Source organism: Drosophila ananassae, chromosome 3R (genome assembly GCF_017639315.1).
Source record: "Drosophila ananassae strain 14024-0371.13 chromosome 3R, ASM1763931v2, whole genome shotgun sequence".
Lineage (NCBI taxonomy): Eukaryota > Metazoa > Arthropoda > Insecta > Diptera > Drosophilidae > Drosophila > Drosophila ananassae.
In genome coordinates, this window is record NC_057930.1 from 7,894,648 (window position 1) to 7,921,446 (window position 26,799).

Consider the following 26,799-nt stretch of genomic DNA (forward strand, 5'->3'; position numbering starts at 1 on the left):
CTCCTCCCATCCCGGTTCCAGTCGATTCATTTGTTTTCTGCTCTAGCCCCTAGCCCGATTTCAATCAAATTTTAGTCAGGAATGCCACATTCCGAACTGATATTCAATTAAATATTTATAAAGCGCAATTGGGCATAGGGGGCACAAGTCGAATGATCAATACCCCGCAGTGGGAAGACTGTATTAGGGTTTTCGAGTGTAGGACCATAGAAAATGAATATTTTTCTGCTTCAAAGTACAGCCGAAGTATGGAAGGAAATTGTTACTTTTCAGATGACTGTCCAACGCATTCGGGAACTGGCAACGTGGACAGTTCGAGTCGAGTGCTCCATAAAATAAATCCACACTTTTGCATCTATTGCCAGTGGACTGCGAGTGTGTGAATACATTGCCTGGCCACGTACATAGTTTATTCATATAAAGCGTCCAAATTATGCAGCCAGAAGCTGAATGGAATTTTCTGCGTCATTTCTGGCACAAACTTAATTTGCATCCAAGTGTAAACAATAACGAAATATGAACAGAATTATTCAATAAATATGCGGATAAATAAGGTGATGCTTGGCAGCCTCGAAGTCTGATTAGTTGAATCATTTCAGCGAATTACGAGTCACTTTCCGCCTGCAATTCATACAGTTTTGTTGAGAAGTCTTAGCTTCTAATAGAGACATCTGCAGCGCACAAACAAATGGCTACTTATCTGGTCTTTGTGATGGGCTGTGTGTTATTTATTTGGCTTTTATGTAAATTCCTGGTCGCTTTTTTCTGCCTAGTTCATAAATAAACTTTTTGTGCTTAAATTTGACATTCAGCAGTTGGAGATGACTGTTTCATGGAGGGCTTGGACGCTCTTGAGGTTGGCTTATTTCAAAGCGAGTTGTTTATGGCTGGGAATGGTAAAATGATGTCAGACCTTCGCATAGCGATTTCTTGTAGTTCTAATCACCTTTTCCTTCGAGTGGATAAGGTTTTGAAACATATTCCACATTAATTCCGCGCTCCCCCAAACTTCTGGGCTGTTTCCTGTAAAACGTTGTCTCAAATTGCTTTCTGAATGTTTTCCAAACTAATTAAGTTTTACGACTACAAGTTAGCCAGCTCCAGCACCGTTTCCTGATCCTTTCCTGCAACTTTTTACGACATCTTACACTTATACGAGGGCGACTACATTAATGGCGAACTAATAAAAATTACTCGCGAGTTGCTGTTGGAGAAACGCATAAAATGTCGCGGCGACAAATGAAAATTTTAACCATATTCGGGACAGGGAAATGCGTGACAGCCTACAGATAACGAATGGAAGGGAGCATTTATGGGTTTACCAAAAAAAAAAAAATTAAAACAGAAACATTACGTGCATTTGTATTAATTTCGAACTCTGGTTTTCGCTTATTTTCAACACTTTAATGGCCAAGACTAATTTTCACACCAGCGGCGAATGTCAACAGGGCCATTGACAGTTGGTCGGTGAAAGCCTCTAGCCACTAGCCCCTAGCCTCCTCCTTGCTGGTTCACAAAACGTTTCAATTGGCAGCCGAATGAAGCAGGAAGCAAGTGCCCCGAAATGAGTAATGGAGAATTGGCTGGCGGCTCTCTAGGCGCATTTCAGCGAAGGTACCGAGCCATCTCCGACCTCTTTCACTCTCGTTTAACTTGATTAATTATCCGAATTTGACATAAACACGTTTCGGGCCACAAATGAAGCAGAAGGCCGTGATATGAGCGGCCGCCCCGGCAGGCAGCAGGAGGCTCTGATAGAACAAAAACTCTGTCCGGACTCTCGGCTCGGGTGATTAATGAATTGATTGACAACAGAACGCACAAACAGAGGAATCTGTGTCCGTTTTGCTCCGGCTGTCGTTATTATTATCTGGGGGCCTTAGGCGGAACACTTGCCACCATGAAACTAAAACGCTTCCGGGCACTCTTTTTTTCGATTGTGATTTTCGGTTTTGTTCTTCCCAGTTCGCTTTGTGCGACTTCTAATGACAATGATATGGAAAGTACGAAGCTACTTCATTCGGGATACCCTTCAGTAGGATTTCTGCTGGAAACTTTGCCAGTCGATTTAATTTCTTGACTGTTTCCCAGTCTTTCCGCTGGCTAATGACTCTCGGAGCTATTCGGCTCGCATGCTAATAAGCAGTTAGGCTCCAAACAAAATAACAAAATATCCGAAAACGAATGCCTTCGTTTGGGCCAATGTCTGGGGGGGGGGGGGCTGAGTCGAAGGGCCCTAACCATATTGATTTGCGCCAAGATTGCTGCCAGTCACTGCGACAACTGCGGATAGTAACCCAAATACTTGAAGATCAGCTACCCGGTGGGTAAATCCGACGCTTGTGTTTGCTCAACCTGAGCGAACATTTGGCCAAGTGCTGTGGCTAATCTCGAACTCATGTCGATCCGAGAAGGCGAAGCGAAGCCCGAGCATATGTGTTTCTGGCTTATCAGTGGCATTTAAACAGCTGCGGGGCGAGCCCCGTTAAGAAACGATGTTTAAATGGCTAATTCCAGGCACGTAAACCCGAGCATACGGCTTGGATTTTGGCCACTTGTTGCTATCTGTCCGCGGAAGGGCTCTGCGGGAGGGACTAACAGTACTCCCGGCTCTCACTCCCACTTCCACTCCCACTCGCCCAGATATGCAAAGCATGTGCCTCGGTCCCCGATAGTTTCGGTTGGGTTTTACGCCCAGAGCCCCTATGAGACCACTACTTTACAGTCCACGCCAGTTGATAGCGCTGCAGGGCCCCTTTGGCTCGGGCGGAAGCACTTTCTGGAGGGGCGCACTGTTTGAAGTTGGAGCTATTATTATGCACTCGCTGTTCAACGGCTCACAATGGGTTAATAAAATTAAATAATGGCTCAAGCCTCCGAGATAAAGTTCAGGATCTGCCTTATAGAGCCACCATTTATCTCTAGACACTAACTGGCTTGTTGGTTCAATTTTCCTAAATTTCTCTATTTACTCAACAATATTAATGTGTCAGTGCTGTTTTTGGGTATTATTTTTGCCGCACTCGTACTCCTTATTTGGGCCACACATTTTTGTACGTTTTCTTGCGTACGCGACAATAAAACAATTTTTACGCCGAATATTTTTTTACGGTTTGTGTGCTCAGCACACATTATACACGAGGGCACACACAAACGGGCAAAAACAGAAAATAAACCGAATAATGAGTTTATGTATTTTAAACTGACCTCATTATGAAGAAAAATGGTTTTTGCACAGCTTGCTCGGGGAAGAAACAAGTTGTTAACAAATGGACTTTGAAGGAAGTTTCTACTTGTCTGTCATTGCCCGAGGCAGGGCTAAAATTCAATTTATTTATTTATTATTTTAAATGACAGCTTAATTTAAAAAGACATATAAATTTAGAGATCATAGAAGAAACTTGCTTATTTTTATATAGATTCGTTATTATTAGAAATTCAGTAATTGTCTTAATGTTGTTTACAGATGGATCTGCCAAATATTCAAAGGTTTTTTACAATTTTGTAGTTGAGGGAGTTTTTTGCTGGGCAGAGATCCAGGATGTAGCTGTAAGAGGTGGTGGTTTCGAGGCATTGAGTGTGTGTTAGCTTGGAGTATTCTAATCCAAGTCTTATGATTTTAATTTACTCATTTCGAGCTATTACATCCTGCGTGGCAATCACTAGCAGTAAGATGTGGGAGTCGTTGGTGGTGAGAGTTCTGTAGTTGTTGTATAGTTCCATGGTGGTTTTTTGGTGGTCTCTTTAGATATGTCTTTTTAGGATATTGTTTATCTATTTTACTTTTTTATTGGTTTTATTTATATATTAATGTTGACATCTTTGCAGTTTTGTCTGCTTATTTGTTTCCCTTTACCTTAGTGGGTCCTGGGATCCATAAATGTTCAATATTGTTCTTTTTTTATTAATTAGTTATTGGATTTATGATGCTTATTTGTTGAAGGAAATGGAACAAAAATTATTCACATTATGAAAAGTAGGTGCAGATGAAAAATATTCTATTCTGTTTGTGGCGATTTTGGTGACATTTATGTTTGGTTAATGTTAATTAATGCTTCATTAATCCAATAGTTTCTGTCTTTAGAATGGATGATTATGGAGGTTTCTGTTTCAGGGGTAATGGAAAAGGTTGTGATCGAGTTTTGGGTGTATCTATTGAATTGTAAAAAATTAATGTATTTACTTATAACGTAAATATAAATAAAAGCTCGAATAAAATAAATAAAAATAAATATTTTTATCCTGTCTTGTTTGCAATTTCCAAAGTCACAATTAATCAAGTGCCTTCTGGGAATTAATAACTTTAAATAATTTACGGTACAAGTCTTTTCCGCCTCAACTTTTATAAGTAATTCTCGTTTTCGGTTATTTATTTGTTTTCGAATCGGAAACGGTTGAAAAAACTGTCACGTAGTATTTGAAGTTGCAGTTGAGGAAGATAAGAGAAATGCTGGGGGTGGGCTGGAAGAATCAGATAATTCTTGAGCTTATAATGCAATAAATATTTGTTTTTAAGAGTGTGATTTTTTTAGCTTAAAATCCAACTATTGCCAGAGTGGTAATTTAATTTAATTCTATGCACGTCTGGGAAGAAAATACCTATGGCCAACGACTGTAATTACGTTTTGCAAAATACGAAACAGAAAAACGCTCCGAGAGACGGAGAAAAATTGGCAAGAACGAAGAAGCGAGGAGAATTCTTTTGAAATCTTTTTTTTTTTCTGATTTTTTGAAGTTGCCAAGACTCGGACCCCGCGTGCTCCCCCAACCGCGCCAGCCCACCTACATCATCATCTCCGCGGTTTTCTAAACGGTGATTTAGCCATTATGTTAACGGTAAAATGTGCAGAATCTCCTGGCCATGCGAAATGAAGTATCTTTTCTTTCGGTTTCGACTCCGGCTTCGACTTAGGCTGGGGCACAAACCGGTTATTGTTTCCAGGTAGAGGCGGGGGCTCTGGGCCGCCGCTTCGCCGCCGCTCGCTTTGTGCAACAGCTTCGCTTCTTTTGTGAGTTGCATAACCCGCGTATTAAGTTGCCTCGTTGTCATCGCCGTCTTGGCCGTCTTGGCATAGTCTCGTCGCTGCTTTGTTGGCAGTGCTTAGCATGGTTCTAAGCTGGTTTTGTAATGAGGCTAATTTGTTAGTTTCTGCGTCTGGTAGCCGCCGTCTCGCGATGGAGATGTAGCATGTTTTCGGCACTCGATCAATAATCTCTCCTGACAGTTGCGGAAATACAAATAAATGCAACTGTTTGCTTACAAAATTTACAAGCTATAAATAAGCGTAGAGAAGGAGAGATAAGAGGCAGCCCAAAGGAGCAGTGGAAAAGAAAACACTAACCATTATCACAAATGCATTTTTTCTTGTTTACGTTTGTTCTTACGGCCCCCGGCTGTCTTGCCTCCCTCTCGCACCTCGCTGTTGTCCTTGTCTGGGCCGATAAAAATAAAATCCAATCCAATCCAATCCACAAACAGAAATATTTTCAACGCGCCGCGACAGCAATAAAGTAAACAAGACAAAATTGTTTTCCTTCGTCATATTACTCCAGGGGCCAGCGTCTCGGGCCGAGACTTGTTGAAACTATTTCAAGCGCAGACAGAGACTCTAGACTCCAGCTCATCGCTCGCCCAATTAGCATAGTTTTGTGAAAATTTATTGGAACTGACTTTTAATGAAGTGCCACGGCCGCAGGCACTTCCTTTTAATGGAGTTTCGGGCAACAAAATAAGGGGGGGGTGGTGAAATATCAAACTTGTATTAGAGACAGTTGGAGAAAGCCTTTTAATCAATCAGAAGCTAAGCGGACTGGAAGAAGCGATAGGCAAGTGTTTAGGGCGGCTATTGTGCTCTCAGATGTCGCATGCCGTTGCGAGATACATTTGTATCTATGCATCTGCTAAGCTCGCACAAAGCAACAATTATAAACAATGACAAGAACAGCACCAGCAACGAAGTGCATTATTATTATCAGCAAAAATACACGACAAAAGAATGGAGCGAGAGGGATCTGATGGAGATACATATAGTATGCATGTATGGCATGAATAAAGCGAGAACAAGACGGGCTTCTGCTGCTTTTGTGCCACGCGTACAGGAAATTATATAAAACGAGTTGCTGGACTAGGGAGGAGCGGCCAGGCGGGTCGGTGCGGGCAAAAACAATGAGAAAAACGCAATGCAGTCGCAGTTGCTGCAGTTATTCATTCGCACACACACACTCGCACATGAGTATCTATGCGAGTGGCAGAGTATCTCTGTAGCGAAACATCATCGTGTGGCAACAGAAAATGTTGTTGATGTTTAAAAAGCAAATACAATAAAGCATTCTCTTCATGCCACAAACACTTGCATGCTTGCAGCATGTGTGAGTGCCAAGAATGCGCCATGCGTGTGGAAAACTCTTTTGGGTGGTGGCTGGCGCGTTGAGTATACGTCACGTTGGCCAAGTGGAGAAAATAAATGAGATGGGCGGGGCGGGGCAGGGCGGAGCGGCTGTAGCTGAAAAATGAAACTTTAATTTGTGCAGAATCGGGGGATTATGCAGCTTACGGCAGATAATGTTGTTTGCTCACAAGAAGCTTACGGAAGAGCTCGCTTCGGGTCAAAGATACAAAGATACAAACAAGCTGAAGGCAAATAATTTTCTGGGAAGTGGGCTTTACATTTTTAACAAATATCAAATAACATTATACTATATATCTTCTATATTAGAGCGTCCTCATTGGGTAGCCCTGTTACTAGAAGATATCTTTTTGGAAGCAATTCAGTTTGGCTACCTCATTCAGACAGAGACCCTTCATTGTCTGCTTCCCTCCTGCTGCCGTTGCGCTTTCTTTGAACCATTTTGAGATACATTTAGGCTTAAATCCTAACCCTTGCCTGCCGAAAAAAATGATAGGGGGAGGCAGTGGGACTCAGACTGCGCCTTCGGCATCACAAAAGAGGCCCCTCGTTTTGGAGGCACCGCCCCCTTTCGACCCACTCACTCGCCCCTTCACCTTGCACACAGACTTGGCACACACTTGGCGCCTTTTACTCATTTCGTCTTTGGGCTGCTAGGGATTTCTGTTATTTTTTTCGGTTTTCATCAGCATGTGAATGGTGATGACGGAGAAAGGGGCTCGGCCCAGCTCGGCCCTAAGTGTTTCTTGTAACTTGAGTCTTCAAGTGGCCGGCTGGCATTTGCTTTTGCTTTTGCCAGTTTTTCTTGTTTTCTCGGGGTCTCTTTTCTCTAAGCCACCGCCCGCCCCTGCTCCCTCCCCTCCTCTCTATCACTGTGTGCCGCACTTGAAGGCAACTTATGTCAAGCCTAGCGTTTTGTTAAAAATAATACTATAAAATGTATGAACAAAGGAGATCCACAAAAAATGTTAATAAAGTTTTCTTTTATTTTCCCCTCTGTGTTTTGCAGTGTTTTGCAGTCATTTACGCTTCGTACGATTTTCTTATGTGTAGTCCACGAACCAGCTACAGCGTCATCGTCATCGTCAACACTCTTGGCGGGCAACAGCAGCAATAGCTACAACATCGGCGGCAAAAAGAACCACGACGGGCACATCTAACGCTGCAGCTAACAGATGAGCCCCAACAACAGATGTCAATTGCTGCAGCCGAAAATGCAGGGTAAGTTTAGTAGTGGGGGAGGACCTTATGGCTAATGAGGCAAATTGGATGCTGGAATCACAGTTGAATGGGTAATCGTCGCTTCGGGGCAGACATATGGTTAGGAGAGCTCGCAGAACAAAGAGAAAGCCTCAAAAGATTCATTAAAATTGTAATTATAAACTGAGAGTAAATAAACGGTTCACCTATCCAGTGGCTTGTTTCACTGAAAGTGGAAAAAACCTTCATTTATCACCGGCCCGACGGCCATTGGTGTCTGGCTAGACATTTAATCTGAAATGTTATAACTGTGGTCCCGACACTCGTGTGCCAGTCATTAGAAGCTCATTGAATATTGCGACATCACGCCTGTTGTGTTTTTCTGCTCTTCGGGCGGCTCTGCCCTGACGAAATCATTAATTGCACGCCTGGTCCGAGTATCTCGCAGATACACATCCACGAAACACAACAGCAGAATCTCCTGGGCTTCTTGTTGGGAAAGAGAATGCACTCTCCCCACCACAGGCATTTCTTCCCTCTCCAGTTCTGGTAGTATTTGCCGAATATTTCGCAATCTTCGAGTTTGATTTATGGCTGCTCTTTTTTGTGAGCGGTGTCTTCATTTTTCCGCTCCTGCTTATAGCTCTTGTCTGCGCTCGTTTTTTGGGGATATTTATTTTACTTTGGTATTTTGATTGAAATTGATTTTATTAGTCTTTTTATTAGTTTAATTCGAGTGTGTGAGTGGAAATTATGTGGCGGATTTTATGTTTTTATTTTCGCCCCTGCCCGGGTTTTATTGCCGAACTTGTTTGGGCTTTTATTTCCACCTCGGGCTTTGCGGCAAGTGCCATTTGGGATTTCGAAAGCAACTGGGCCATAAACGGTGTCTGGCCACCATGGGTTAATATCTGATCCAAATAATATTTTCGATGCACCCAAATAGACCATTTGGAAGGTACTTTGGTACCTCCCGCTTCTCCCTCAATTTAACATTCACTCATGGCGGGCCAGTAATTAAAACGCTTTCGAAATCAAGTACAGTTGCCGCCTAGTTTGGTCCAAAACCAGAATTATTATACCCAACCGATGGTAAAATATGATGATACTTTTGAAAGCCTTTGTTCGTAGGCGCGATCGAGCCGCCGACAATTAAAATGAGAAACCTGAATCGCTTTAGCGGCTGGTGTGATACTCTGTTGCCACTAATTGTCATTGGAAAAGTGAAAGTGAGCAATAAGAGTTTCGTTTCTGTGCGGTGCAGTGTCTAAGCAACGGTCTAAGCAAAAACGCCTAATACATTTTCGCGAGGCCAGAAAAATGGGGAATCCATCAATGCCTGCCTTGTGGTGACTAATTCTCGAACGCTTTTTTCATTTCAACCCAAACCGAAATGAGCTCCGCTCGCTTTGTTCGGGCTGGTTGGTATTTCGAGCTGGAAGGCCTATGAAATAGTTTTTAGCTTTTTCGACTGCCGAGTGCAGCAGCCATGAAATGTGAAACAACTTTATTTCATTGTCAGTGGGTCTCTCTCACTTCACGGCTACCACCGTGGTGGCGGCCCGGGAAAACCGGCTCGAAAACGCTGAAAAATAAAAGAAAAAAACAAAAACGATTACGCGCCTGCAACCGAAACTAGAAAATGAAAGTGAAAGTAGGCCAAACTCGAACTCATCAGCATGTCTGATTCCGACTCTGACTCCGGCTCTTCCAGCCTGGCTCCAGCTCATCGGGTCTGTGTGTCGGTCGGCGGATCGGTAGGCCTATCTAATATCTAATGCCGCCATGTACACCGGCCGCAGAAGACAATGCAATCCCCTCTGTATTACGGCTAACGGTGGCTCCGATGTACGCCGGGGGATTTGAGTTTGCTTCACTTTCGTTTTCAGCGAGTCGGCCTGTGAAGAAAAGTGAAAAGCATTCAGTGAAAATCTCAGTCATAAGCGGGAAAGTGAGGTTGCTTGGTTATGAAATTTGCCTACATTTGGGCAAATGTTAAAGGGGGAACCTAGTAGAGTGGCAACATGAGATTCAAATACTTTATTTAATTAAAAAGGCCTTCTAGTTGCAACAACGGCTGTCGCTTGTCATTTTGGCTAATTGACCTTGCCCACAGTAATCCATTAGAGCTGCCCACTAACTGCTGCCTAATCCTGGCAGAAAAATTGAAAACTTTTTTTCCCAGGCCACAGGACTCTGTGGAACTTTGTCCGGAGCCCTCTATAGAAACCCAAAATGGAAGGGAAGCCGGGGCAGGAAAAGGGAAAGCGTGAAGCCTGGGCCGGCTAACCATCTATAATTTACTTTTTAAGCTCTGGAAAACATACATTTTCCATTTGGCAACACCAATTTTCACAACAGCAGTAATGGCAGCGATGCGATAACGATACCGATGCCGATAGCCGACCACCCACACTCAGCACACACACAACAAGTAACAACAATCGACACTTGGCTACGCCCACCGACAAAAACGGAATTCGTTTCCCCAGCTCTTGGGGAGGAGGCTCTTGGCGAGAAGAAATTATAAGCCGCTTACATAACAATCAATGGGCCTAAGACTGCAGGCCTGTGTTTCCATATCTCTGCCAGAGGCAGGGGCGCCCTCGAAAAGGGGATCCAAAATTTAAACTCTCTTTTTGATTATTTTTGGTAAAGACCCCATAGCCTACGCCCCTGTGGGGATCCCTAGTACTAGTGTGGGAATGTTGCGATGGTTTTTGCTCGCCCTAATTGCGCTGGGCGTGGCAGGCAAATCAAATTTGTAAACAGATTTCGTTGCCACCGGGTGGGGGTAAACACTCTCGGTCGTGTTCTTAAATTTTCTTCTTGCTGGATGCAATCGGGCGTTCAGCGCCGGCAGGATGGGCAGCTGGCAGTTCCAGCACAACAAAAATATTATGAGCAGAAAAAATAGATGGTAAAAATGGAAAAATATAAAGGAAAGCTCGTCTCGGTGACGCCCCATAGGAACTTTTTTTATGACTTATGTATGCTTTGTTGTTGGTCCCCGATACTTTGTCATTCGGTCGTTGAAACTCTCTAGCCCAGCCCCTTCCACCGCACATTGTTCTTTTCCTTTCTCGAGGAAAAAAGCATTTCTTTCAAAGAGAAAAAAATTATCGCATTTTATTTTCATCCTTATCAGAGACGCATTTTCCCTCCGGCTGAGCCACCCACCCATGGCTTCCTCTAACCGAAATTTATATGCAGACAGCGCGATACTGCAGTTGGATTCTCCCCCCCTTCCCGGCGAGTTGGTAAAATAATTTTCGCTTCTGTTATTACACACATAGTTTTCGTTCTTTCTTGGCAAATTGCTTTCAATTTTTTATAGTTTTTCCCTCTGACTGCGTACGGCGGGACAGACAAAATAGATATTTATTTCTATATGTGCAACTGCACCCAGAAAAATAAAGATGAGCTTCATAGACAAAGCTAGTCAAGAGAACTGTTGACAAATTAGCTCATTTCAGGCTAGATCTAGCATATTTTAATATAAAATAGCTTATCAAATTTGAAAACAGCTTACAGCTTGAAATTTACAATATTTTAAAATGAATTAATAATAAGAATAATTGATTTTGCCTTAATACGTTTTTCTTTTAAGCCCATTAGTCTGATTGAAAAATATGTTCGTTGAACAAAAAAGTTGATTCTTTCCAGTGGGAACGTTTTATTGCGATCTCACTCAAATGGTACTACGGTCCCACTGTCAATATGCTATGTTTGTGACAAATTGATGATTTTTAAATAATATTTTTTATTTATCATAGCAATCCTTTTGCTTTTATTAAGTGTAAAAAAATGGTTAATCCTTGTTCTCCAAAAATCAAAATGCATAAATATTATTGCCATCCCAAAAATATCCACCAATTTAAGTAGACCGATGATTTCCATTTCATCGAACTCACCAGGTTGACTGGCAATGCCTAAGAGGAGGAAAATTGCAAAACGTCTGATTTTCTGAATGATCTAATTTAAGAAAACTTGTGAAAACCTATATTCTTTTTAGTTTCCCTGGACTTCGGGATATAGTTTGATTTTCAGCTTATTGTTAGTCCATTTTGTCTCAGAATCCAGTTTATTCATCTGACCATACGGGCCAAGCAACTCAAGTTGCAGCAAAAGTTTCCTAAAATCCTTTCAGTGTTTTGACTCAGTGCCATTAAAATGTATTGACTTCTCAGACCCCTTATGTTATCTATAGAATGCATAGGGATTCTTTGAATTTTGTCTCTAAAAAAAGAGAAAACAAATGACTTTGTTTCAAAGGATATTCGAGTGCTATTTGTTCCTTCCATTTTTATGAGGCAAATCAACAATTGAATAATATGCTATTCTAACATTTGGGATTACCACATTTGTACTTCAAGACACCTAATGTCGGATGGGAGGAGAGGTGGCAGAACAAACAAACAACTCCAGGCTGTTTATCGCAAACAGAATTTGACATACGATCCGTCTATGTCATTTGCTTATTACGAGTATTATTATTTTTGGGCTTGCGGGTGAGAAAGAAGCACAGATGCTTCGGGGGCATCTGCGATGAAATCGAACCCATCGACGCCACCCGATTGGGCGGCAGAGGTGCTGAGATGTGCATGTCAGAATATTAATTACAGGCTGCTTACCTAAACAGTCGCTGGCAATTTGTTGTCACTGACAACCATAAAATTTGTAATGCGAGTCGGCTTATTGGCTCGCAGACAGTCGGCAGACGGCGCGGGATCCTTCATTTGTCAGGATGGCTAATTACCCCAGCCCCAGCCGAGGTGGCCCGCGGATGTGTCCGATAAGTAGCCCCTCGCCCGCCACTAAATGATTCCCCATTGGATTCGATGGGCATTACGTAAACCCTAAGCCATTTGTCAGGGCTCACACATTAATTTGCCGAGCAACCCATTAAATATTAGCAACTGGCCTTATTCAGAGCCGAAAACTAGCCAATTGACACCCTTGCCCCCCGAATTGCATTATTAAACGCTCCGGCTTAAGTTGCGGTGTTTGCTTTATCGATTACCAACTTTGCCAATTCAAGCGTTTAAAAATTCATCATCGCTGGCATGGCTAAGTACCTGCAGATAGCCGTTGTTTCGGGCAAAGTTGTTGGCCTAAATGGAGCAGAAGTATGCCCGCTCAGAGGTTTTAGGCCAAATGACAGGTGTATTTGACATGAAAACATGCTTTCTCACCAGATGATAGATGCAATTGGGCCACAGCTTCCCAGTCTTAGCTTCTGGGACGGTATCTGCGGTTTGCCGATTATGAAAATAATAATTTTGCATTCTGCGATCCATTCTGCGAGTGGTAGCGTCGCCTTAACCCCAACTGAAGGTTTTGTGGCTAAGAGCCTGCTTAATTACCCGTCAGATTCGCTCTTCGGATCCGCCATCAGCATGCCTGCCTACCTCAATGCGGAGACCTCGCCTTCAAAGCCAAACATTTGCTTGTTTTTTTTTTCTGCAAAATCAAGTTTAAGCCCAAAACTGAAAAATCTGTTCCCCCCTCTTGCCTTTTGTTTGCCATTTTTTCGCCATTGCCGCATTTCGGTTTCAGTTTTTGTGTCGTTTCTTCGGGCCGCAAAGTTTTGATGTCTATAAATGTTGGTTAAGGTTGGTTTAACTTTGAAATCAAGTTTAGACAAACACAGCGAGCTAGTAGCTCATAGCTGCTGATATTAAATTATGGCTCGGAATGGATTTTGAGGTGGTCCCGGGCGGCAGGTAGCAAGACATTAGCTACACTTCTGTGCTGCTTCGCTTGCCAGTTGTAACTTAATGCCTTTGTCTTTATGGCCCGGCTTTCGTATCCGTGAGTGCGATCTTGCCGCCATGTTGGCTCTGCTGGGCTGACACAGTACGCCTTGTAGCGATGTTGCCCAGATACTCCGATTGTACGTTTCAGTATCATTGCTGGGCATTAGACACGGTCTGATTACTTGATAAACCCATAGATTGTAAGTGATGGCATTAAAATAATGGCAAACGGCCATGCGTGGTTTTAAGTAGGGAATAACTAGGATTATTAAAAAGATTTCACGAAGATTACATGTCTCTTCTGAATATCTGAGTTGAAGCGGCTAAAAGTGTAAGCTTTAAGGGAGTAGCTTCCAAAGGCATTAACTTTCTATTGAACTAATTGCAGCAAAGGTTCAAAGGACATATTATGGCTAGCTAACCAAGATAAACACATTACTTGGCCAGCAAACACTCGGAGGGTCGTGTGCTGTGCAAACTTTGTTTTTATGGCCGTATTACTCATTTATTGCTCACTGCAGTTTGAAACAATGAAGCCAGGGAATCGGGGATCCGGGGATCCGGGGTGCCGAGTACTGTGCTCTGGCATGCGTACATATATAATTTTACGGCTTCATTTCGGCAAACCCAACCCAGAAAAGACCGGAGATGCCCAGGGCAATAATAAAGAAAATCATATAAATGAAAACGAGAAGGCGAACAAAAAATAAGGAATATATACTACGTATATGGTATATACGGAGGGGAAGATGAGGAAAATAATAATAATTTTTGCCTTGGGGTAGGTCATGTCTCGTCTCGATCTCCATCTCCATCTTCTCCGCTGCATCCACACCATATGTAATAAAAGCTAAAAGGCATCTCTGAATCTTTCCACACACACTGCGACAGACTTTGCATTCTGAGCATCTCTATCTGCATCTGTATCTGTATCTGCATCTGGGTCTGTGTCTGTAAATGTATCTGTATCTGTTTGTCTGTCGCTTCGTTTCATGTCTCTGAAACGCTCTGAAGACTTTTCGGTATGCATCAGCATCTTGGGGCCATTGAAAGCCCCAAGTCCCTCGCCCATCGGTGCACATTTCGTTTTCGTTTACAATAAAAAAATCCATCCATTCCATTCTCCCCAATAAACGGACAGAAACTTTTACGACAACGAGAGGGACATTTAGTTTTTATTGCGGTATTGTGGTATGACTTTCCAACGTTTACATATTTCATGTCAATATTCCGATTTGATATCGGACAATTAGCCACTTCTCTGCCGTGCTGCACTGTAATCTCTACTAGAGTGTTTGCCTCAATTATGCAAATGCCTGCTCGGCTTTGCAGCTTTCTGTGTTGGTCGGGCCATCAATTAATTTAATGGCAGTAACAATGAGTTTTTATTGCTCCATAAATTATTACTGAATAAATATTCCTAAAAAGAGATGCTCGGCAAAAATCGGTTACTGAATAATTAAAAATATAAAACCCAAAGTGATTGTAAAAGTTTCGCAGCAAAAGCAACTAACAAATCGCTTCGATTGCTAATCTAATAATTTAAAACTGAGCTATTAATCGGGGGGACTATCAAGGGTGCTGACTGATTATCGTTTGGCGCAAAAACATTAGCTATTTAGCTGCCTTCGAGCTGAAGGCTGGAACAGACCAAGCAATGTTCCCAATATCGCAGTAATTAGCCGCAAAAGCAGCCTAACTAATGAAATTACAATTGCTAATTATGAATAGTTTATGGCTGTTTTTTACTCCCCGCGTTTCTTTTGTTTATTCTTTGGCATTTATTCGAACATTTATGTTAATTATTGCAGTTTCCGTTTCACAGAACTTTCAAGTTCGACTCGCTGCCATTGTTGGCCTTTGTTCAAAGGTTTCCTTGTTTTTTTCATTTTAATGAAAATTGCGTTTAAAGCGTATTAAATTATTAACTTCGGTTTGGCGTGTCGACTGTTTCGACTGGAGTTTTGGGTGCGGTTGTCATTCATTTCCTTCTCACTCCCTGGGATGAAAAGGAATATACTGCTCTCTTTGCCATTTGGCGCTGGGTGTGCGTTTTCCCCATTTTCAATTTCCCTGCTGCACTCTGCGGCTTGCAGCTGTTTTGTGTCTTTCAGCTGTGCGCGAAATTTCAGGAAAATCGCTTCTGCACTTGCTCTTTCCACTGTGCCATTGTTTGTTTGCATTTTGTGTGGGCGTTGTTTCTTTATTGCAATTAAACATGCAATTTGGGGCCAGACCATAAAGCATACATAGGTGCAGTCGGCCCATTGTAATGCAGTTGATGATCCGCATGAATCCCAATAAAAGCGATACATTCTGCTTCGGCTGTATTTCATTTTGGATGAGTCAGAAGTTTTACTTTCGAATGGCAATGGGGTGAAGGCTTTCTGTGGCTTTTCTTTGGACGCACTTTCGGACGCCAGTGCTCAGAGGCGACTATTTCTGATGAGCTCCCTTTAGCGTCTGGGCTGGAACACCTCGCTTCATTTCCCGCCAGCACACACGGCGTATACGCAACTGTCTCGCCCTGCCAGGGATTTTGATGAAATGTCTGAGCCGTTCGGCTGCCATGATTTATGAACGATGCTATTGGCGAGATTATAGACGCAGAGGGCAAGACAAATGTTCGGCAGAGCGACGACAGCTGCAATTTAGAAATTAAATTTGCCATGCAACATTAAAAGAACTTAAAGCAGGGCTGAGCAGGGGGCAGGGCCGGAGGAAGACTGTGATTCCAGTTCCATGGAACTTGAAGCAACGCCTTCGCCTTCTGCTGCTGCTGCTGCTGCTGCTGCTGCTGCACGTTGCATGTTGCTAAGGGGCGACACATGTTGTCGCTTTGTTTGCTCCGCTCTAATATCCGGCAGATACAGATACAGCCCGAGATTCGGGAAGGAGATACTTCTGCTCGGGATACTTCTACTCGACTGCCTTGCCGCTTTCGCTAATAATTCATTATCGCCGGCGCTTTGTATCTGTATCTATGTATCTGCTGCCAGAAGGCGAGCAACAATTTCCTCTCTTCCTCGTACAGGGAGAATCCCCCGCTTTCTGCCAGCTTTTTGTTGTTAATTAAGTGCAATAAACTTTGAAGCGAAGACAATGAACTTTTTCGTCAGGGGTTGATGCGTTTTTATCGCATTTCATATATTTTTGTGTACTCACCTTAATGACGTCATGGCCCCATTTATATTCTGATTCCGACTGATTCACCTAATTGGAGACTAGGCTGCTATTACGTTATAGTAGCTTCGAGTTTAATGTCCTCCTTGAGGGCATAGGGCATAGATTTGATGAAAAGTGGTTAGTTTTTGAGAGAATTAAACTGGACAGTTTTGAAATGTAAAAGCAAACACAGGTGGTTGTTGCCTCTGATCTCCTTTCCAGTCTAAGCGAAGAGCGCTTTGTTAGTTTTCAATAGAGGCAAGGACTCTAGGACTCTGCCTAGCAACTGCTCAAATCCCATTGCAGAATTCTGCGCAAATCTTCAGAATTAGCAAAACATCATGTTCCACTCAAAACGGCACGCACTGTAGAATACTCGAACCGTTTTTTGCGGGCGGGCGAGGAAAGTGGAGAACCCAGGCACCCAAGGGTGGGGTGTGGTGGTGTGGGGGAGTAGGAGCTAAACAAGGACACCATCAAATTGACACAGCCTCAAAGCTCTGCCAGCCTTGCCCTTGTTGTTGTCAACACTTGTGGAGCCTCGTTGTTGCCACGGTACATGTTGAGCCTTAATTTATGCCATTGACAGTTGTCGGCCATCGCCTGGCCCGGCCGTGTCCTTGTCTGTGTGTGCCAAAGGATTTTTGAGGGCTCACCTTCGACCCAATAACAATGGCAGACACGACCCACAACCTCCCAATCGAGGCTCTCATTGCCGGGGCTCATTGTCAACTTTATTTTTCATTTCGGCATCGGCTGGCAGGCAGCGTGTTTATGATAATTTTTATGGCTTATTGTATTTGATTACACGTGCAGGTGTAAACAACAATAATGAAATCAGTCGGTGGCAAATATCACAAAGGTGCTGTTGGTCTGTTGCTATTTGTGGGTCTTCCATTGTTCGAGTGCCTTGTGAGGATTCCGTTTCTGGGAAAATATAATTTTTATATTTCTGTCAAATACACAACTAATTTCTGCCCTTCTTCTCCTTCCAGGTACGTATCTGAAACATAAAATATCTCTACTTGTGTAAGTAATTGATTTAAGTGAAATTTTTGGTTTAAAAGTAAATAGTTTTCAAATATGATCTATCCTATTTATCGTAATCTGCTCCTCCAACTACACACACTGTAGAGGAAGCCTTAAATCTTCGGAAAAAGTTTGTTTCTTTGGGATAAGTTTTGAGCCGCTGAGGAAAAAACAAGTTCCGCCAACATCTGTTGGCTAAGCCGGCTAAAAAGTTGTTACCAACTTTCAACTGGCCAATTGCTCTTTGCTGCGCGCTGCCCCCTCCCCCCGCTGCTGTTTATCAGAACTATAAATCTAAAATGGCATTTCCGTTTTTCATTAAGTATTGGCCGCAAGAACTCATTTCGTTTGTTTCGCCCCCGTCCGATGTCTCCTGGCTGCCTCTGTCCGCCTCCCCGCCGCCCTCCATTGGCCACGTTATTAAAAAAGTTGCTCCAACCAATGCAATATTGCGAATGGCCAGACGACAAGTGACATTATTTGTATTTGCACTTTATTTATGACGCACGAAGCTACAACCTATACAGAAAATTGAGAGAAAGGATATACGTTGAAATTAATAATTATTTAGATATTTACGCTTATTTTAAACTTTTTAAAATTTTGTATATGATGATAATTTAAATAAATTTGTATATAAAAATTTCATTAATATTAAACAAGAAATGACAATATGATACCCGGTACTTTTGGCGCCTGCTTCCTTTTTCACAAAAAATATTACTGGCTACTTGATTATTGGGTGTGTACTTATTATTTTGGCCAGTAGTGTACATTGAAATTAAAAATTATTTTTGATGTTTCATGTTGTATATATTATATTATGAGGATATTTGTCATAAAAATTATTTTTTTTATAAAAGTTTCATAAATATTAAACAAGAAATGACAAAATGACCTTTTTCATAGTAAATATTACTTGCTAATTGCTTTTTGATACAAAATTAGTAAATAAAAAAAAATTGTATACACCATAAGTATAAAATATTTAATTGTCTGAAACAATCAAGTCGAATCATTTTAAGTCATTTTATTCTCTATCTTATAAATATAATTAAAATAGCCAAAAAATGTATAATATTTATAATATTACTCATAATATCACCTTAAAAACCTACTTTATTTATGATATAAAAATAACAACAAAATAAAAGATATTTTCAAAAAAGGATCCCTTAAGAAGTAGAAAAAAAACTCCATTAAAAAACTACAGATGTCGGTACATGTATGTACGTATGTTCTCTCGTAATGCCCATTTCCTCGCCCTGTCCCCCTCACACTCACACATGCTCCACTCCACTCCAGAGCTCCACGGTACGCTTACGATTCTTATTTTTTTTTTTTTGCTTTTGGCTTATGGGGCTACCGCTGTTATTCCATAGTTCCATTCCAGCGTTCCGCCGCACCGCGAGAACGTTTCTGCGCTCGTTTCTACTCTGCGGCAGAAAACACAAAAACTGCGACGCAATTCTGACGCTGAACTGTACAGTGGAGGACATTGACATTTTGCATTCTCGTTTCGTTAGCATTTTTCGTTCGTTTCTGGGAGAGAGCGAGCGCGAGAGGAACGCGCTGGGAATGGCCAGAACACGTTGCCTGCAAGCCCCAACTTTTAATACATCTTTACATTCCATTTTTATTTTTATTTTTATTTTTCGTTATTTCGCCCAAGAACAACTCATTAAAGTTGTGATAATGCGCGGGCTTCATGTTCTCACTTTTTGAGGAATCTTGACACTTTTATGGAGCGTTTTGTAGTTTAGAGTCGGGAAGCCCTTAAAACTAATCCAGCTAGTTACTGCCAACTCCCAGATTTTTATGCGAATTTAATGGAATTTTGTAGCATTTTCTCCCAGTCCAGCCCCATCGACAATTCGCTTTATATCTTTTTAATTCTGTTTCGCCCACAACGAAATTTATATTAATTGATTGCCTTCCGTGCTTCGTCTTCGTCTTAATGGTAAACAAAATAAACAGCCCCGCATAATGCAGATGTGCGAATAAATAACATCCCCACCCAGTCCCAGTACGCAGAAAAATTCAGCGAAACTATTTCTGCTCACTTGCCGAAAGCTTTCCGATTCTCCTCTCCATATAGAGTCCATAGACGCGTCGCATTGTGTGTTAATTAAAAATGGGATCTCCGCTCTTCATAAATCTTGGGGCCTTTCATTAAAAAGTCTTTTGCTTGATTTGATTGGCCCATTGAAAGATTTATGAATGGCCAGTTTGGATTTGTGTTTGTGCAACATTTAATTACATATGCAGTTTCCCCTTCCCCTCGATCGAACCATAACGATGCGGTAACAGTATTCGGCCTGTACTTTAGTTCTCATGGTGGGCGATGATTAGGTTTTTATTTCGAGCTGATAAGCCTATCCAAGGAGAGGCCGCAGCTGATAACCACTAGGGGGTGCTAGTGGTTTCGAACGCCAAAAATGGGTTGTAAAATGAATATTCGGAACATCTGTAGGAAATTAGAGGTTACACTTTGGGGGAAATCCTTTCCCCGTTACTCGTATTACCACGAAAATTTCCATTTCGTGTTCAAATTACTTTCTAGGACGCTGCCTTGAAGTTTCGCCTTCGCAGGCCCTCCCGTTTAGGACGAAACCACACCCAAACACCCCGAATAATATAAACATAAAAATATTTTTTATGAAACGATATTTATGGGATCCTAATGAGTGGGTATTGTACGGTGTGGGAAAGGGTAATAAACCAGTTCCCATTAACGGGAAATGACAAAACGAAATAATTAGACGAAATTAAGAGCTGGAAGTGGGGGAGATAGTACTAGCAGGGGGTTTCAGAGGAAGAGAGCAAAAGAGAGCGAGCATCCCACATGGCATCCCATTGGAGACCCTATCCCAACCGGCGTTTTGCTTTTTTTTCGGTTCCTGCTGTTGTTGTTTGGCGTCATCATGAATGAGGCGAGATGACAATGAAACTCACATAAACCTAACAAAGCGACAGCACTGCAAAGCGACACCCATAGCAGCTGTTTGGATTCCCAAAGAAAAGCTTTCACCTTGCAAAGAAAATGGTGTTTCTTTGCAATCACAAAATGACGCAAGCTACAAAGCCACAAGAGAGTCGCGGCTCAGAGAGACAGAAAGGAAGAGGCAGCAAGAGAAGAGAGAAAAACGAATTGGGAAGAGCAAGCAAGTTGCTAATTGGAGCAAAACAAACACAAACAAACAAAATGGCAATGAGCTGTTCCATTCCAGTTTGTTCCCGGATTGTTGACGTAGTTTGCGGGTGCTTAGTCTGTTTTTGTTGTTGTTAGGTAGGTCGTTGCTGCGAGAGGTGGGAGGGAGAGCAGTGGAGATGGTGACGGAAAGGGGAGCATAGAGGTGGTCCAAAGTTTTTATGTTGGTCCTTACACAACTGTAACTGTAATGCGCCAGGATTTTATGCTACACTTTCGGCCTCGTCTCTCTCTTTTTACATTTTTCATAGTTATGATGCCAGCTGCATTCCTGCTTTCCCGCTCTCTCCTTCTTATCGCCCTGCATCGATCTCACTACAGTTTGGAAATAATGTGTTTGTCTGCCGCTGGTCGCGACGTTTTCTCCTCTCTTCTCTCTCGGTCTCTCCTCAACCAGCTCTTTTTGTGGGTCTTGTTTTGATGCATATTACGTCACGTGGCCGTTGCATCTGTGTGCGTGAATACCTTTGCTTTGTTGTCATTGTTTGTTTCTTATTTCGGGGATGCTGTTGCTTCAAGCCATTCGCATTTCAATTCGAATTTTTGTATTTAAACGTCCGTACTAATTAGTCATCGGTCGCAAGACAAACTGTTTGGATATTAAAACTTATAAACTTTATTTTCGGAATGCAGGCTAAAATCCAATACATTCTAGGTCTAATATGTACAACAGTGCGTATAAGTAATGTTTGGGAAACGCTGCGTATACGTAATTTTTGTAAGTGATATTAAGCATTCGCAATGTTATCCCAAAAAATTAAACTATTTTTTGTTTAAATGATGATTTTTGGAAGAAGTTATGCTTAATTTTCTTAAAAAAACACTACAAAATTTATATTAGGTATACGCAGTGGTGGCCTTTCATGCGGCATGTTCAAAATAGTTTTAAAATTTAAAGCCAAAATATTAAATAATATTTTTCACCTTAAAATACATAATCTATTTGTAGGAAAGGAAATATCAACATTACGTATACGTAACAAAATATAGCCACCATAGCCACCTTATTTTTTGTGCTTGCCGCTTAACCTTATAATTGTTATAAAAATACTTGAATTCGAGCCGTATTTAACATTTTCTCATGCCAGCCATAAAGAAACCAAAGCAAAAAGGTGGTTGAGGCAGAAGTAAGGCCTCCAAACTTGGCCAAAGCTTTGAAGTTTAACTTTATCGGCAGGAAACTTCATTATAAACGACATTGGCACACACATACACACATATATACATGCACAGTAACAAGACCAACTAACGGCAATTGCAGTGGGGCAAAGCCGCAACAACAACAATATCGAAAACATGGGCAACTTCAACTTGACTCGGGGCTGGTTGTGTGGTAATAGGCCGTCTGCATTGTTGCCAGGGGCAGGTCTAGCAGCTCCTTCCAAAAACAAAACAAGCCATGCCCAGAAAGAGAGGCTAAGAAAGAGAGGCCAATAGGTGCATGGAGAAAAATAGGTCCTACCTTTATTTAAAAAATCAGTATTAGGCTAAAAAATCAGCAACATCTCTATTTCTCCCTTCTGTGGCTGCCACAAAAAATAAAATTTATGCGGCCAACTAATTTCCATTTTATGGGCCTGAAAGAAACTAACTGTGTGAAGCGAATTATAGAGTCTGCTTGACTGCCTCGGGTTGGAGATACCCAGGTGGGGAAGGTGGGGTGGGAGGTGTCTAACATTGCAGCGTGACCATCGCACACTGCCTTTGCACTTGTAACATGTTGTCGGAGTCGCGTTTTTGTTCGCCAGCTAGTTTTTGTGTTGCCTATATTTTAGCTGTAAACTTGTTCGCGTTGCATGCCAATGAAGCGCATTCAGTGCCAGAGCGAGACGGGCCTATTTGGTAACACAGAAACTGGATTAGAGGCCCGCTGCCCGCTTTCCGCTGCCCCTGCCTCGCCGCCCCTCCCCGAACAGAAATAGCAAAAGCACCAGCAAACCAATCAGCCAAAATAGAAAAAAATGCCAAACTAGACAGAGCCAAACTCTTGGGATAGTGGGTCGAAATTTTATTATTTTTAAGATAATAAAAATTACTCAAGTTTAAAAATAGTTTATAAATTATAATTGAAATTTAGTGTTATTTAAGTTTATTATATTTATTTAAATTTTTATTTCATATTGTATGTATTTTTAACATCCACTGTGCCCTACGTCATCGCTCAGCTATGCCTTCTTTTTTGTTTCCACTGTGGCTGTGGATGCATTCAACATGGGGTGTTGCATTTCTGGTGGCAGCGTCTACTTCGCTCCATCTCAGTTCGGGGTTTTTGCTGCTTCTGCTGCTCGTTGTAAAATAGGCAAAAGTAGTGAAAACTTTTTTTCAGATGCTTCGTTTTTTTCCAAAGAAAAACTTAAAAAAATATGTATTGAAAATATTACAAATTACTTAAAATATAGCTAATTGATTGACGTTAATTTGAAAATATTTTTATTTCATTTCATTAAAAGGTTTAGATATTTAATAAATTATTAAAGAGCCACCTCTTTTCCCCAAGTGTAGTACTGCCTTTTCTTGTCTGACGACTTTGTCGGCTTTTGAAGTTTAACTGCTTTTGGAGGCAAGCGAAAAAAATCATTTTATGGCCATCCAGCCAGTTGTTGTTGCTTCGAATCGTAGTATCCTTTGTAATTCCCGCCTATTTCTATGCTGGAGTGTCTGACTCAGGTGGGCGGCAGGTGGTGGCGGTGGAGCGCGGGAGGCGTGGCCGATGGCTGGGCTACGGAGCTGGGGCTGGAGAGCGAGGTAGGCCGTTTGAAGTCAATGTAAAGTTGCAGAGTAGGTCAGGAATGCAAACGGTTTGTTACCGCTGCTCTTGGTGGTGCCGATGTTGGCAACTTGTTTTTGTTGCAGTTGTTGTTGCTGTTGTTGTTGCCTTGTTGAACAAGGCTAAAAACAACGAGACGCGCCTACTTTGCGACTGCACTTGCCACTACTATGTAGTGTGGCAGTGTGTGGCGCTTTGAAACTGTGTGCGTGCGCATGTTTCTTGTTGTTTGTTTGTATTTCTGTTTGTTGTTAGGTATTCTCATATTTATATTTACCGTTAGAAGCCGCTAAAGTTTCCAGCTTGACTTTGCAAGATGGCTCGCCCGCCAGGCTAGGGCCAGCCGCCTTATCGACCAGCTTGTCTAGCATTTGACAGACTGTACTGTACTTTAGTGTAGTGTATTTTAGTGTATTGTAGTGTACTGACGCTGTCATGTCATAAAATTAAATTAACAACATGGCGTTTTGTTATTTTTGGACAAGTGGTGTTGCTGCCGTCCCTATGTTTTTTATTTGTTTGAAATTTGCATGGTTATGGAAATGTTGCAAGTTGACAGTTTGACATTTTTGGTTCCAAACGAAGCAACTTTCGTCGTGGCAGCTATTTAGGAACTTAAACGACTTTGACACGAGAACGGATTGTTTTGCAATGAATTGGATGTTAAATGATGAATCGATTATGCATCAAAAGCAAATAACTATATCGCAGACACTTTAATTAAATAAGTTAAAAGCACCTCGTTCGAATTAAGCCTTATTTGGAACTTCCAAATCTGAACTTAATCCAACTTAATTAGATTTTGATAGGGGATTGTCTCCCAAGGCAGTGAGACAACTCTTCCACGCGGCCTGACAGGCCATTAGTGAACGAGTTTCTGCCACCAGATACAGTATCCAACAGATACAGATACAGATAGACTCATAGTGGCTAACAGTAAGCCGCAATCGTGCAACTTCCCATTCCACAACTGTCATTAACTTGTTCTTTAGCGACAAATGGCATAAAACATAACTGCGATGTATCTGTGTATCTGCTGGATACAGCTACAAAGCTGTATATTCTGCTGCCGCCAATATGCTGTTGGCTGTAATTAGACAAAACTAATTAATGTTGTGTGGAATGTATGCCATGTTCATGGTGTTGTGACTAAGTTATTAACATCCTCTGGGAGGTGTTGGGCGCCATTTTCTCGCTCCACTCCCGTTAAGCCGAACCTCAAAGTTATTAATTTTGGAGGAAACTTTTCAAGAGTCTGGAGCAGAACTTAATGCTCGGTTGACTAGTAAATACGGTGTGATATTAGGCTACAATTTAATTAGTGCTACCAAGATGAAATATTCTCTTTTTGAAATATTTCCAAACTGTTCTCTTATAAAAATGCTAATTTTCCGGCCTGTGATTTAATTGAAATTTCAGTTTCAGCTGTTGCTCGGCAATCTTTTTCTGCCAACTTTTTTACGGCCAAGTTAGAAGCATGTAATATTCCATTATCAAATAAACTAAACGATTCAAGTACGTGTGCAACGCAGAAGAAAAACTTTATATACTCCCCGGCTTAGCGGGCGACCTTTTGAACCTAAAGCATAAAATTTGCATAAAAGGGCTAGAAAATGAAGGCGCCAGGGATGCGGGGGGCCGAGAAAATCACTTGCTTGCGAGAGCTGTGTAAATTTTCCTTTTGGCCTTTTTTGCTCTTGACGCTTTTCCTCTTGTTATGCTTTTCGGGGGAGCCTTTCGCAGCGCGTCTCAAGTTCAAGGTTATTCGGGGCTTTCTCTCTCTTGGCCTTTTCTCTCGCACGTTTCGCTTTTCCCAAAAATTTTTGGGCGTGAATTTTTGCGCTTCGCCAGCGAGGATGTCATGTGCTCTGGGCCTGGCTTTTCGCTCGGCTGCTGTCGCTCTGCTTTTGCTTTTCTGGGGTGTTGTCGCAGCCCGATTCGAGGTTATTTACCCAAACTGAGAATTCGTTGAACTTGAATTTTTCTGCTGCCAGCAAGAGCTGGCAAAAGCGCCTCATCCCGGCTCAGACCCTCCCACTCACTGGAGCGGTGGCGGCAGCTGCTCAAAATTTCCAAAATAACACAAGGCAAACAAATGTTTGTAGCCTTTTCGCCGCTGCTCGGTCGAATGTTTGCTCGAAGCCTTCGGAATGCCCAAGTCCTTCTGGGAACAATCAAGTTCGTGGGTGTCGCTGCGACTAATGGCCATATTTGGCAAATATAGACTTTTCCAAATGTGATTTGGCAATAATTTATTATTTAATCAACTGTGAGGATTGTTGGAAAATAAACTTTAAGACTCTCTTTTAAAGAAACAAGTGTTTCCTAGAAACACCTTCTTTAAACTCTAAACACTCTTTTAATCAAAATAAAATGTGGATAAAGCCATATCCTTTGTGATCTTTGCAAAAATGTCCACAGGCAATTAACTTGGCCACAATATTTCCCTTGGCTTTGACAAAGTCGACCACAAATTTTCATTTAATTTGACGGCCGGGCCGAGAAAGGCGACCGCCACAAAATACAAAATGTCAAATTATTGTTGCCTGGAAGGAGACAGGAGACAGGAGGCGCCGCATGTTGCTAAACAAAGCTGCCAAAATGTGCAATTTCCAAGCGGAGCGGCTAAAAAGAACAGTTACTAAAAAGTTGTGGTGCGAACAAGAGCCAGCACCAAAAACAACAATAATAATAATAAAATGTGTTACGCAGCATTAACAAAAACAACAAGGGGAGCTGAGGCGAAAATCGAAGCGCTTTTGGGACGCAGTTGAACGTCCGCAGGTCCTGAGTTCGTTCACCGTTGAAACCAAAATCAAGATACAAAGCGGCAACGTCGACGCCGCCGTCGACACTGGCGTGGCAGCGCGGTCGCGGTCGCAGCCGACTGCATACGTAAGACGCAGCGCAAAGCCAAAAGACGTAAAATATAAAAATAAAAAAAAAAGTAAAAAACAGAAAGAGAAAAAGAAAAAGAACACACAAAAACAAAAGTAATACAACAAAATAAATAAGAACAAATGGCACAAAAAGCAAAACACAAAACAAAAACCAAAACCGAACAAAAGCTTTTAACGCACTTCGCCAGGGCGAGGGAGCGAGATAGTGAGTCGTTGTGCGACAGGGATGCACTGAAGGGGAGTTGCGTGGGTGGGCAGCAGCGAGTGCGAGCGAGTGCGTAAATGTATGCAAATAAAATGCGTGTGCGAGACTTTTGAAGTGGGTTAATATTAAAACAACAAAAGCGAGCTAAAGAATACA

At 42.0% G+C, this 26,799-nt stretch overlaps 1 protein-coding gene across 9 annotated transcripts in view; it reads left to right on the forward strand.

The window, feature by feature from the left end:
* LOC6505366 (homeotic protein female sterile) overlaps positions 1–26,799 on the forward strand; it is a 71,820-nt gene that overhangs the window by 16,815 nt on the left and 28,206 nt on the right. For all 9 annotated transcript variants that reach the window (XM_032455278.2, XM_032455276.2, XM_032455279.2 and 6 more), the window contains one exon: positions 7,417–7,628. In XM_032455278.2, coding sequence (XP_032311169.1) covers positions 7,600–7,628 — 29 coding nt within the window. In that variant the 5' untranslated portion in view covers positions 7,417–7,599. The remainder of the gene's footprint in view (positions 1–7,416; positions 7,629–26,799) is intronic.